Here is a 13,421-nt window from a genome sequence, read left to right as displayed (position 1 = left end):
CCCCCAATGGTGCATTTAGGTTTCCCATTTCCCCAGATCCTAGCTAACACATGGTGTCATCAGTCTTTTTCATTTTGCAGTTTGATAGAAATGAAATGTATCACTACTGTCTAATTTCCATCTTCCTGATTAGTAATGAAGCTGGCAAGCTATCTGGCACCCAGTTCCCTGTCCTATACATTTTCGATTCATATCCTTGGCCCATATTTCTATGGGACTGTTTTTCTCATTAACATGAAGTTTGTTGTATATTCCAGATACTAGCTCAGGTCTTGTTCTCAGAAGCATCCCTGATCAAGAACTCATGTACAAGTGACTTACTAAAGAAGTACTATTAAGAAAGGATTTTTCAAGGAATTGAGTATTTACAAGGGACACTGATAAGAGAGTGGGGGAAACAGGACAGGAAAAGGGAGGGAACAAAGCAAGTGTGTGCTCTCAGGCCAAGTCCTATAAAGGCAGTCTCTGCCTGATCCCGCAGGGGACTTTGAATTGTAAGTTACAGAGCCACCTGTCGTTGGCTAAAGGTCATGTTACAGAATGTAAATTCCTATGCATCTACCTCTCTGCACGTGTGGAAGCAAAGTGCAATTCTTTTTAAAGAGTCACAGATGTTAGCTGTTGGAAGCAGAAACATATCAGGGTGGGAGATGGGGTGCACAAAACAGTAAAAAGGAATCTAAGGTGATCTGGATCTAGAACTGATATCGCTCACTATAGACAACAGTATTACGAAAATACCAATTTCACTTTCATATGTGCCGTTTCACTATTAATTCAAGAAATACAAACTGGAAAAAAAAAGTTAATACAGGCTGTAACACTAAGATATTTTCTACCTATACAGACTGAAGAGTCAAAAGTTCTCACCACACACACACACACACAAAAGTAGCTATGTGAGGTGATACAAGTATTAACTAACCTTATTGTGGTAACCATTTTCCAATATATACATACATAAAATCACTACACTGTACACTTTAAACTTATACAGCATGTCAATTATATCTTGATGAAGCTGGAAGAAAAACAGAAACAAGAGACTTATCTGTATTTTCTTTATTGATAGGAAATACATTTTTCATTCAATTTTTGAACTTCATATATTCTACATATTTTCCCTAATATTTTATGGAATGTACAGTGGGGGAAAAACCCACAGTTTTAATGTTTATTCAAATCAAATTTGATTATTTTCATTTTTGAAACTGCATGTTTGTAGGAAAACTTCTCAATCTTCAAAACGAAACAAAACAAAACAAAGAGGCAATATTCAGCTCAATTGGCAATGGTGAGACAGGCCTTTGCATTTGTTGTTATTGGAAGTATAAATTGGTACAGTCTTTTCTTTCAAAAATATTTGACAGAATCTATCAAAATTTAAGATCGCGTGATGTCAAGGCTCCTTTCCTAGGAATTTATCCTCCAGCCATATTCACACGAGAATAGGCTGGTTACTGCAGCACTACCCGTAAAGGCAAAAACTAAAAAGAATCAACCGGCCAGCAATCGGGGACATCCATACAAAATATTAGTTGTTAACAATAATCCAGTGTACACTATATGTCCTGGCATGGAAAGATATTCCATGTATCTGTTGCTTACTATGTAACCTTATGTAAAAGATTTAACCTCTTAAATTCTTCATCTATCAAGTAAGGATAATATTGAAATGATAGGGTCACTATGCAGATTAAATTAAATACGTATCAAGTGTTTTGCGTAGTGCTTGGCACATAGTAAATGATCAGTAACTATTAGTAATATCATTATTATTATTAAGAGAAAAAAATGAAAGCTTGAAAATAGCATGTATAATTATTTTTCTTCTGTTAAAAAAAATCCAACTTATAGGAAAAAAATCTTACTAATTTTTTTAAAGCGTGAGACTTGGGGGATGGAGAAGTTTCACTTTTTACCTTATACATGTTGGTATTTATAACATTTTCAACAAGGAGCGCATGTTAGTTACCTCGGCAGTGATGATGAAATATGGTTTGTTTTTTTTTTTTAAAGATTTTATTTATTTATTCGACAGAGATAGAGACAGCCAGCGAGAGAGGGAACACAAGCAGGGGGAGTGGGAGAGGAAGAAGCAGGCTCATAGCGGAGGAGCCTGATGTGGGGCTCGATCCCAGAACGCCGGGATCACGCCCTGAGCCGAAGGCAGACGCTTAACCGCTGTGCCACCCAGGCACCCCTGAAATATGGTTTTTAAGAAGAATGCATGAGACTACATCAAAATAAAAAGCTTCTGCACAGCAAAGGTAACAACTAACAGAAGTAAAAGGCAAGTTACCAAATAGGAGAAGATACCTGCAAATGATACATCTGATAAGGGATTAGTAATCAAAGTATAGAAGAACTTACACAACCCAAGAACAAAAAAAAAGGAATAATCCAATTAAAATGGGCAGAAGACATGAACAGACATTTCTCCAAAGAAGAAGATGGCCACAGACACATGAAAAGAGGCTCAACATCACTCATCATCAGGGAAATGCAAATCAAAACCACAATGAGGTATCACCTCATACCTGTCAGAATGGCTAAAATCAACAAGAACCAAGTGCTGGTGAAGATGTGGAGAAAAAGCAACCCTCCTGCACTGTTGATGGGAATGGTGCAGCCACTGAGGAAAACACTATGAAGGTTCCTCAAAACACAAAAATAGAACTATCCTATGATCCAGTAATCCCACTACTGGGTATATACCCAAAGAATATGAAAACACTAATTTGAATAGACATATGCATCCCCATGTTTATTACAGCATTATTTTCAATAACCAAATTATGGAAGCACCCAAATGTCCATCCATAGATGAAATGGATAAAGAAATGGTAGTGTACACACACACTAGAATATTACTCAGCCATAAAAAAGGATGAGATCTTGCCATTTGCAACAATATGGATGGATCTAGAGGGTTTAATGCTCAGTGAAATAAGTCGGATAAAGACAAATACTGTATGATTTCACTTGTATGTGGGAATTAAGAAATAAGAGACAAATAATAAAACAGATTCTTAACTACAGAGAACAAACTGATGGTTACTAGAGGGGAGGTGGGTGAAGGGATGAAGGAAATAGGTGATGGGGATTAAGAGTACACTCATCGTGATGAGTACTGAGTAATGCAGAGAATTGTTGAATCACTACATTGTACACCTGAAACTAATATAACACTGTACATCGATTATCCTGGAATTTAAAAAAAAAATATTTTTGTTTTAAAAAAGAATGCATGAGACTTAAGGCTCTGGAATGTTGGTAAGCTATTCCCACCAGCATCTCGTCTTTCTGTTGTTTAGTTCCTGCTTGAAAACACTCTTTTACTGAGTGCTCTCACCTTATGTTTCTGTGGGAGTGGACAAAGATATCACAACAGTGAGAATCAAGGGACTCAGGGGCAGAGAAAATATACTGTCACAAGGCCACACTCAGAATGAATGATAAGCTGGTCTTCGTTTTGATAACAAGAAGCCACGCTATAATGTTAACAACACCGGAAAGACTGAGAATCCTATAGTTCTGATGTCTCAGTCAAATCTCTGAGGGTGTTAGAAGGACAGTGTGATTTTTTTAAAAATTATATATATTATATATAAATTATATAGATTAGATGTAAACTATATATATATACACACACTAAAAAAATCTCAGTGGTTTGCTTCAAATAATAGGGGAAACCAGGATTCTGTGGATATTTAGAATACTGAAGACCAGACATTTGAGCCAAAACAATGCTGGCCTACAAAATTTTCTCTTTCATTGTCTGCCAGGAGGGTTACATAAGCCCTTCTTCAGTACCACCCAAAGCCTTGAGTAAAAGGAACATAGACAAATAATGAAAAGACAAAGGCTCCAAGTGGAAATTCAATTGTATTTATTTTTCTTATACAGAATCAGAGAAGTAAAAACCAGTACCAAACTCCAGGTAAAATGGTTTGATAGGATTGATTTGGCTGCACACCTTCTGCAGGCATTCTAAATTAAAAATAAACACACATATGTCATATTACAAAACGTAGAAGTAAATTTTTTAAAAAGTTAAAAGTACTAGCACATAAATGATGTAGTGTGTTAGGGAAACGGTCTCTGTCAATCGCCCATTTTCCCAATTAAATTAATCTACATTTCCTTTTTTAACAGCTTATTTTTTTTCATAAAAGTTGTACTTTCAGAAGTTACTTTCTAATTATGTCGTAAGAACACAACTTATAATTAGCAACACTTCTCTCACCTTCTTCTACAGAGAGCTTTTCTGCCACGCCGGGGTCAAGGGCACCCCCCGCACACTAAATGTTTTACTCTGTCTTACGTGCTGCCCACATGTTGCACAGTCAGTGAAAGAAATGGCATCTCACATCCTAAAGACTCAACTCTACCAATTACTTGGACTTAGTAGAATTGCGAACAGGTTTTGACAATGTATTTACTTCAAGAAAATGTGTTCTATCAGGATATCAATACCTTGAAAGAAAGATCTCTGAAATTATTTTTCCATTTCAATTTTTAATATGCCTTTTCCATGGCAAAGTTGTCAGATGAAATGTTGAAATCTACCTATTTAGGACTGAAAAGACTAGATATCCTGGCAGTTCTTTTATAGTAAGAAACATAAATAGCACCTTATCATGAATTCTGCAGGGGTTTTAACACTTATAATAATAGGAAAAACCCTTTAAAAAGTTGTTCTTACTTTTCGATTTCTAGCTTTAGTGTTCTTTAACAAAGGCCATATTTTATGGCCTTAAAAACAAAACAAAAAAATTACATCTGGCTTTGTCTATTAGTAAACACGTAGTCATGGTTCATATTTCATTCTGGAAAAATATCTGTTATGTTCATTAATAAATGTTTCAACTAATTTCACTAAAAAAGAAAAATTCTTCTAGTGTTTTCTAATGCTACAAGCTTACTAGAAAATTACTCCTAAAAATTGATAATACAAATCACCGATGTTTTAACTACTTTAAAAAAGAGGGGTATCTGTTTCTTTTACCTTAATAACCTGAAAAGGAGTCTATAAAAATATTTTTAAAAAATACAGTAACACTGCTCAGTTTTGTTAGGTCCCTTGTTTTTTGTTTTTTTGTTTTTCTTAGAAAGAATGTACAACTCTTTTTGCAATTATTGCTCACAAAAGAGAAAAAGATATTGTGCTCCCTTCAATTTAGTAGCAAACACAAACATCTACCCCGATCTCTCTCAGAGCACTCAGAGAGAGAGAGAGAGAGAGAGAAAAGGAATCAGAACATAAACCATAGGTCCTTCAGGAAAAAGAAATCACTTCATTGAGCTGGAAGCAACAGCAGGCTTATGCTCTTGTCCACAGACACGCTCAGCGTCAGCCTGGACAGGGCAACACCAGCCCTGCCCCTCCTTCTCCCCCATAAAGTGCACCAAAGCCCTTTCTTCTACAACAGAGTCTTTCGGTATAAAAGTTGTAGTAGAAAATGGCTCTTTTGTTCTTTTGGGCACCTCTCCTACCATCCTGCTCGTCTTGCTCTTGGGGTACTCTAACTTGTCTGTTTCCGTTTCCCAACTAGCATCCTTCCACTATCTACCGTGACTTCACTACTTCATCTCTGACCTTTTCACTTGCCTTCTTTCCAACCAGATAAAACGTATGCTGTCTGCCTCTATTCTGGTAGGTGGAAAAAGATCTTAAATTTAAGATCCCCGACAGATAAGCCCCCTTGGGAATTGAAGGTTCCTCTCAGAGACCTGAATTATTAATGTCTTTCAAAAAAGATATTAAATTCATAGATTATAAATAATGTCAGTTCAAAATATTCAACGATTGAGGACTTCATGGGCAACGCAGGCAGAGTGCACGCCGGGGAACCTGATGTTCTCTCTCAGTCCTTAAAAGCTAATAAAAATGTTTTTGGTTACATAAGAGGTATTGAGTACATATTTCATGCCTTTTTATACCAACTGTAGCAAACAGGGTTAGGATAATATACTTAGGAATCATTTTACTGAAATCAGAAACACAAGTCTCCACCATACACCCTTCAGAGGGTTGTTGGGGTTTTTTTTTACACGTCAGTCAGAGATCTGCTTCATCCTTCAAACAGTTTCATAGATAAGATTATCTTAAACACTTGAAATCTGGAAAGCAAAACTGATAAGGCTTCAGCATTTAAAAAGCAACAGTTTACTGTGTGTGCTGTCGGGTTGAAAGCTATGTCGTCCTGATGTTTTCAGAACGGTTTCAAAAGACAAAAAATACAGTCGCCACCGATTTATCAAAAACATTTGGCTGCCCTTTGTCAACAGTTACAAAATTATAGTGCTTTATAAAATAAACATCAAATTCTAAGCTGCAATTAAAAAAAATCCAACTTGTAATTTTAAAAAAAAAGTTTTGTTTAATAAATGCTCATAATTAGTACCAAACTGGTCTCTTTCATAAGGTCTGTAGGGTAGGAACTCACGTTCCTGCTCCTCTTCTGCTGGAAGGACGAGCTGTCTAGACGCTATGCAGTAAAGTAATGATGACGGACAAACTACAAGAGGACCACGTGTGCCTTTGCAGATAGAGTAAAAAGATCCATCAGAACCAGCATGGATTCAAAACTACATTGTATTCCATACAGCACAGATTTCCTATCCATACAATGATTTTTAAAGCTTGAGTTAAATATTTTTTTAAAGCATTCGGTACTACTGTCATCAACACAGTTTCTGAAACTGTCAATCAGGTCAAATTTTGTGTACATTTCCTGGACCGAGCCGCCTGTCACAGTCACTGCCTGCGGTCAGCTTTTTATAGTTTATAATCAATTTGATGTATAAATTTCAACTAACACCCATCAAACTTAGTCATGGGGTAGCAGAGAGAAAAAGAGAGAAGCAATTCTGCTTCCTCAGGTCTGCAGAGGAACGCTGCATAGCCCGTCACGGGAACGCAGGCCGGCAGAAACTGAGAACAGAGCATTTAACTATTTCACTTAAGCTACTGTCAATCGAATCCAGGCAATGAGGAAACTGGCCGCACGGAAAGGAGGGAGCATGGAGTCATGGAGGCAGAAAGTGGTACACCTGCAGACTTACTCTGCTCCATTGCTTTTTGCCAAGAGGCCCAGGAAATGTCAGGTCACGGCTGCGTCCAAGTTACAATGCTAGTGATCACAGCCAGGTTAGGAAGGGCTCGCTTTTGTTCAGCGCAGACTCTACGTCATTGAAGAGGGGGATCAGATCTTCAGATTCCAAAGTTCCTAGGTCAACGTTTGTTCCTGGGAGACAATCAAGAAAATCAGGGAAGCGGGTCTGCTGCGGATTGATGTTCATGGGTGTCTGTCCTGCGTTTTCCCCTAAAATAGAACAGACAACGACCATTTTAATTCCGTCAGCTCTTGAAGAGTTAACCCAACGCTCACCTTCATTTCCACAGTGCTTCCCTTTAAATGGAAGATTCTACTGCTGCCGGTCTGAAATAGTTCAGCTCTGTGAAAAAGTTCAGCTACCAACGTTCCCGAAACGGAGTTGGTGATGTTCACTCATAAGGGATGCAGAGACGCCGGGTGAATCTCGATTTGTCCTGGGCAGACAGCGCCCAGAATGGATAATAAGCCCAAGAGACAGAAAGAAGCATGGGAAGGCACTGTGGATCCGCCCTGTGACCTCTGCGCCTTCCCCCGGCAGCTGCATGAAGAGCTATTTTGTGAAAGAGGGGAGAGTGCCGCCCTGTAATAAATGCCTTATCACAGAGCTATACTCTTAAGGGTTTCATTGTGAAGCTTGTATCCACCCATGTCATCCCTCCTTATGTTCACAGACAGCAGTGAGGAGTTTTCACCATGTTATTAAAAAGCTGGCCTCACTGATGGCCCTAGGGATCATTTTCAAAGTATTTTTTAAAGAGAATTCTGTAGATCACCGCCCCACACACACACACACCCCTGGCACCCCACAACTATCTACTTTTCTCACAATGCGTACGAGTCACAATGCATGTGAACATATGAAGGTTTTAAGAAGTCTTATTGTAAAGAGATCTGTTTTACTTTGTTTAGGCCACTATTACCTCAACCCATTTAATCATCCAATCCTATTCCGGCAGAATTTATATCCTAATGGAACTGGAGTCCACACAACACAGGTGAGAAAAGGCCGTTGTGGGAAAATGAGATGTCTGGGATATGACATGAAGAATGATGTTCTTTATGAATAACAGTGTAGGAGAAAACATACTGCCTTTTGTGCCAGTGGACTGGGGTCCTTGGCTGTATGACCTTAGACACACGTAACTTGTCTGACCCTCAGTGTACCCATCTGCAACTGGGATTATAGGTCCTTCTTCACACACTGGAGTAAAGCACCGTATACCGTCGGCCACACATCCACGGTTCTGGGCATCACTCACACATACAAACTTATAAAAACACAAAAGTACGATAAATGTTGATTGTGCTGAGAGACAGAAAACCTAGGAACTCAATCACTGCTGCTTACCCACTATCAGAACCTCTGGCGAATTCAAATAGCCCTGATCAATTTTCTGAGGAGCTTCGTAACTAAGGCCAGCTTTGAACCTACAATCATTTCTAAGAAACTTGTTAAATTAGCTTTTGTGTCTTGTAAGTATGGTAACCTTCCTGAAACTGCGTGCAGAAATTTCATTATTCTGAGAAAAACTGGAGAAAATGCATTTTAACCAAATGCATTTTCCAAGGAGAAAAATTACATCTTTCCGAGTGATGAGGGAGACATAATCGAACTTGCCTTCTGGTGATAGCAAAGCTTAATGACTCTTCTGTAACCCATATAATATCAATGACTCTTGGCAATATGTTAGAGGATTTTCGTTGCAAAAGGCAGTAATTTGGGAAATTAAATCAAGTTCAACGTGACCTCAATATCAAATCTGACAAGTTTAACGTGACCTCAACATCAAATTTGATGTTGTAGAAAACAGCATCAAAACAGAACAGGAAATCCCAAGTAACTTTTACTACCCACTAGACCATAACAGATGGAAATGTGGCTGGAAAACAGTATGTGCCCTGAAGAACTCTCCGATCTCAAGCACTGGGTGTCTTTTTTCCTCATCTCCAGTCAGAACCATTCATCTCTACTGATTTTCCATAGACATTTTCTAATAACTCAAGAACACATTTTTTTTTTTAGCCAAACAAAATCTATTTTAAAGAATTTCTCTTATCCCTTCTCCTCAGACATGGAAAGCATGAGAAGATTCATTACAAGAGTCTTCGTTAAGGTTAACAATCTTAAATTATCTCTTTTTGAATCAACTTGGCAATCACAGAGTGATCTTTTTGGTCTTTAACAGTTTTATCCATTAAAAAGCAGGAGAGACAAAATCCAGGCAATTCTTAAAAGGGTACAATTATTGCAGAATATTCTGGAAGAGTGGATGACTTTTCAACCGTTGCTCTTGCTATTCCCTTTACTCTATTCCACACCACATCCAGCTGTTGTTTCCATGTGTGATTTGCAAAGGGAGTGTGCTTAGCTGGCTTGTTTCCATTCAACATGTGGTCAGTGAATCTAATAGGCCTTTTCTAGCCACACTGGAGCTGTGCCCACCCCCCGGCTTTTCCTCATCTTATTACTGTATTACTTTTCTTTCCTTGAGAAGGTTCATGCCTACTTCCTAGAAAGACTTCACAGACATGACCCTAAACTCCAGGGCTGACACCCACTTAACCAGGTTAACTTGGAAGCCTAGCATTTATCAAGTTCAATTTGTCCATTACTTCAGCCTCTCAGAAGGGGGGGAAGAGAACTTTGGGCCAAGCTCTGTGATCTCATGACTCCCCATAACTCCATGAAGTAAGCATATTACTCCCACTTATAGGTGAGAAATCCAAGGCCTTGGCATGTTCTATCACTTCCCAAAGTCAATACCAAGAAGTAGAGAAACAGGGATTCAACTTAGGTTGCCTGTCTACAAGGACTATGTTCTTTCCAGAATGCCACTTAATTCCATATTTTGGCTTCAAAATATTCCCTACTTTGAGACCATTCTTAAAAGCCACAGGGACGCCTGGGTGGCTCAGTTGGTTAAACGTCTACCTTCAGCTCAGGTCACGATCCCAGGATCCTGGGATCGAGTCCTACATTGGGCTCCTTGCTCCGCGGGGAGCCTGCTTCTCCCTCTCCCTCTGCCTGCCACTCCCCCTGCTTGTGTGCTCTCTCTCTCAGACAAATAAATAAAATCTTAAAAAAAAAAAAAAAAAAAGCCCATAGAATAGAATCCATCTTTTTTTTTTTTAAAATGGTCAGGCTTAGATTTAGATCTCCTTAGTCTTTTTTTAATTTAACTTTTGTTTTTTATCTTTACTGGTTTCCCAGTGTTTAAAAGATGAAAGCAAACAATTATTAAATATAGGAAGGAGCCACTTCATAAGGCTGTTCCAAAGAGGACAAAGTAAATCTCACACCAAAAAATAAAGACAGATGAAGAAAGTGAGGGAGGGAGGCGGGAGGGAGGGAAAAAACTGAAGTAATAAATCGACGAGTGACAAAACAAACACTTCAGACTATTCCCGTGTGACTCCTCACAAGACAGTCTGTGCCATCCTCTAAACACATCGATGACGACCTGCAGAGAGACCCCAAAGCAGCTGCTCCAACCTAGTGTACTCCTGAGGCGCCTGGCTGACCTTGCCTCTGTCTGACTGGTGGTTTAGCTTCAGAGACTACGATACAGACAACAGTCATCTAAGAACACAGTGTGACAAACACAGGCACTGTGGACAATGGCACTGGGGAAAGGACTTCTTTCTTTCTTTCTTTCTTTCTTTCTTTCTTTCTTTCTTTCTTTCTTTCTTAAGATTTTGTTTATTTATCTGACAGAGAGAAAGTGAGCACAAGCAGGAGGACTGGAAGGCAGAGGGAGAGGGAGAAGCAGACTTCTCGCTGAGCAGGGAGCCCAATGTGGGGCTCGATCCCAGGACCCCAGGATCACGACTTGAGCTGAAGGCAGACGCTGAACTGACTGAGCCACCCAGGGGCCCCCACTTCTTTTCCTCGCAGGACAATCACTTTTCCGTCATCAGTGATGACAGAGGAGAAGAAACTTGCATGAATAATTCCAAATAGTGGACCCCTCAGTCATGATTTATTTTTGGTCCTACACTATCCTCTGGGAGTTTAGGACTTTATAATTAAATCTGGCTGTGGCTAAGACGACCAAATCTGGCTTTTGCAATTGGAGGCCTCACTCCTTGAGGAGGAGACAGGACCAGAAGCCAGCTGGGGCCTGGCCTAAAAGGGGGACTAGGTCAAAAGCACCCTGACTCTTCTCTTTAATTGCTAAGGGAGGACATCGTTACCATGTTGAGACTTGGGAGCTGACAATTTAGAATCTTCTGAGTGGCTTAACTTTTCAAATGCCCATTGCCAATTGCTTCCCAAATGCAGCAAAGGACACGAAAACATTCGCATGTGGGTAGAACTGTAAACCAGTTCCACTTCTCAAGAGAAAAAGTGGCCCATACATTACAGCTGCAAGGAGAACAGCATAAATACGCACTGTGGAAGAATGGCAGAGCAGACAGTGGCATTGATGCAACTGTGAGCAGGGGCTACATGAAGCAAGGACAAAATAAAGAAAGAAAAAGAGAGAAAGAGAGAGGGGAGGGAGGGAGGGACGGAAGAAGAATTTAAAATCCTATCCCTGTATATAAAACTGTATTTGTATAAACTAAGGAGAAGGGATGAGAATTTATTAATAGTGCCTCTGGGGTTTGGGCGGCTTTTCACGTGTCATTTTCTGTTATTGTTGAGATGAAGTGTTTCTGGTTGGAATTAGAACTGAGATGACCGAAGGGGCGATATGAAAAGGCAAACACACTGCAAGGACCTGCAGGCTTTGCTCCCACCTGTGTCCATCTCGTCCACGTTGCTGAGGAAATCCTCCGGAGTCGTCGGGACACTGTAGCAGCCTAACCCCAGGCCACTGTCAGTGCTCTGCTCCCTTGAATGATAAGGCCCTCTGGGAAGCAAAGGATGGAGACACTTCAATGTGAGCCCATGCCAAGAAATTCCAAAATCAAAACACGGCCATGAAACCCCTCAGCTGGTCTACTTCTGTCGTGCGGCCCAACTTTCCAGGGCGTGGAGGGCAGCCACCTTGTACCTCCCATTGATCTTCCAACATGCATCCCAATGTCCGTGAAATGAAAAGACTGGGCAAAAAAACCTGGCCATTCATAGTAAATTGATGCTGATTTCCTTTTTATCTCAAAATAATAATTTGAACACTGTTCTGCGTATAGACTATGATACCATTGATGTAAAATTTAAAAAAAAAGAAAGTGTTGAATATTGCTTATATTTGAATGCACACATTAACAAGCAATCGGAAGTATAAAAATATGTGTAATGGACACACACCAATTTCTGGACAGTGGCTCCCACAAGGGAGGGAAAAAGAAAAAGAAACATTTCAGTGGTGGTGGGGATGGTTTAAATATTAACTATTAATACTTTAAAAAAAAATAAGATCTACGGAAGTATGGCAAATCTGGGTGTTGGATACCTGGGTAAATCCTATGTTCTTTCTATTTTTCTGTATATTTATAATACTTCTAAATCAACAATTTAAAAATTTCCTTTCTTCATTATTTCAGTTACTGTTTGTTTTTACCTCCCTTTCTGTTTGTACTAACTTTCATAATTGTACTTGTCTGCTACAAGCCTCTGCAAGGGCAGAAAAGACACAGGAAATAGACAACTGCCCTTTATTTGGGTTTAAAAAGCTACAATTGCATGGTGCACTGGGTGTTATACGCAACTACTGAATCATCGAACTTCACATCAGAAACCAGGGATGTACTGTATGGTGACTAACATAATATAATAAAAAAAACATTAAAAAAAAGCTACAATTAAGGTTTGACTACTTCTACTCATGAACATATTTCTGGCTAAATTATCTTTTCCTTCTGCTCATATGTTTCATATTTTAAAAACATCATCTTTGTTTTAATTACATTTTTTATTGTAAAACAATTTTAGACCCACACAGAAGATGTGAAAAGAGTACAGAGTTCCCGTGTACTGTTCACCCAGCTTCCCCAAGGACATCTTACACAACCATAGTACAATTACTAACATCAGGAAATGGAGAGCTTCCCTCGATCCCCACCCCAAGATCCCAGCTCGCCACCTTTCCCCAACATAAACAAAGACCCATTATACTCTAGACCACATAATAAAAGAAAGCAAAAATAAGTCAGTCACTCCAAAATGTTAACTTACCCATTGAGGAAAGGATCAGAGCTATTATTAGTGATGGATCTCATGTCTGGGGTCATGGCTGGCGGGTTGACAGCAGCCTGAACCGTGGCCAGAGTCTCGGCTTCCATGGGGAGCTGTCTACAGAGGGCGGCTTCCTACAGAAATATGACAGAGGGAGAGGCAAGTTATTCACT

The 13,421-nt window shown here is 39.4% G+C and overlaps 1 protein-coding gene across 3 annotated transcripts in view; it reads right to left on the bottom strand.

The window, feature by feature from the left end:
* Positions 1 to 3,875: 3,875 nt before the first annotated feature.
* WWTR1 (WW domain containing transcription regulator 1) overlaps positions 3,876 to 13,421 on the bottom strand; it is a 174,007-nt gene continuing 164,461 nt past the window's right edge. For all 3 annotated transcript variants that reach the window (XM_044383476.3, XM_026497264.4, XM_026497265.4), the window contains 3 exons: positions 13,249 to 13,382; positions 11,868 to 11,980; positions 3,876 to 7,331 (listed from right to left, as the gene is read on the bottom strand). In XM_044383476.3, the coding sequence (XP_044239411.1) occupies positions 7,147 to 7,331; positions 11,868 to 11,980; positions 13,249 to 13,382 (432 nt within the window). In that variant the 3' untranslated portion in view covers positions 3,876 to 7,146. The remainder of the gene's footprint in view (positions 7,332 to 11,867; positions 11,981 to 13,248; positions 13,383 to 13,421) is intronic.

Source organism: Ursus arctos, unplaced genomic scaffold, assembly GCF_023065955.2.
Source record: "Ursus arctos isolate Adak ecotype North America unplaced genomic scaffold, UrsArc2.0 scaffold_20, whole genome shotgun sequence".
NCBI lineage: Eukaryota > Metazoa > Chordata > Mammalia > Carnivora > Ursidae > Ursus > Ursus arctos.
The sequence above is the reverse complement of the archived record's forward strand: the minus strand, read 5'-3'. Positions and strand labels throughout refer to the sequence as shown.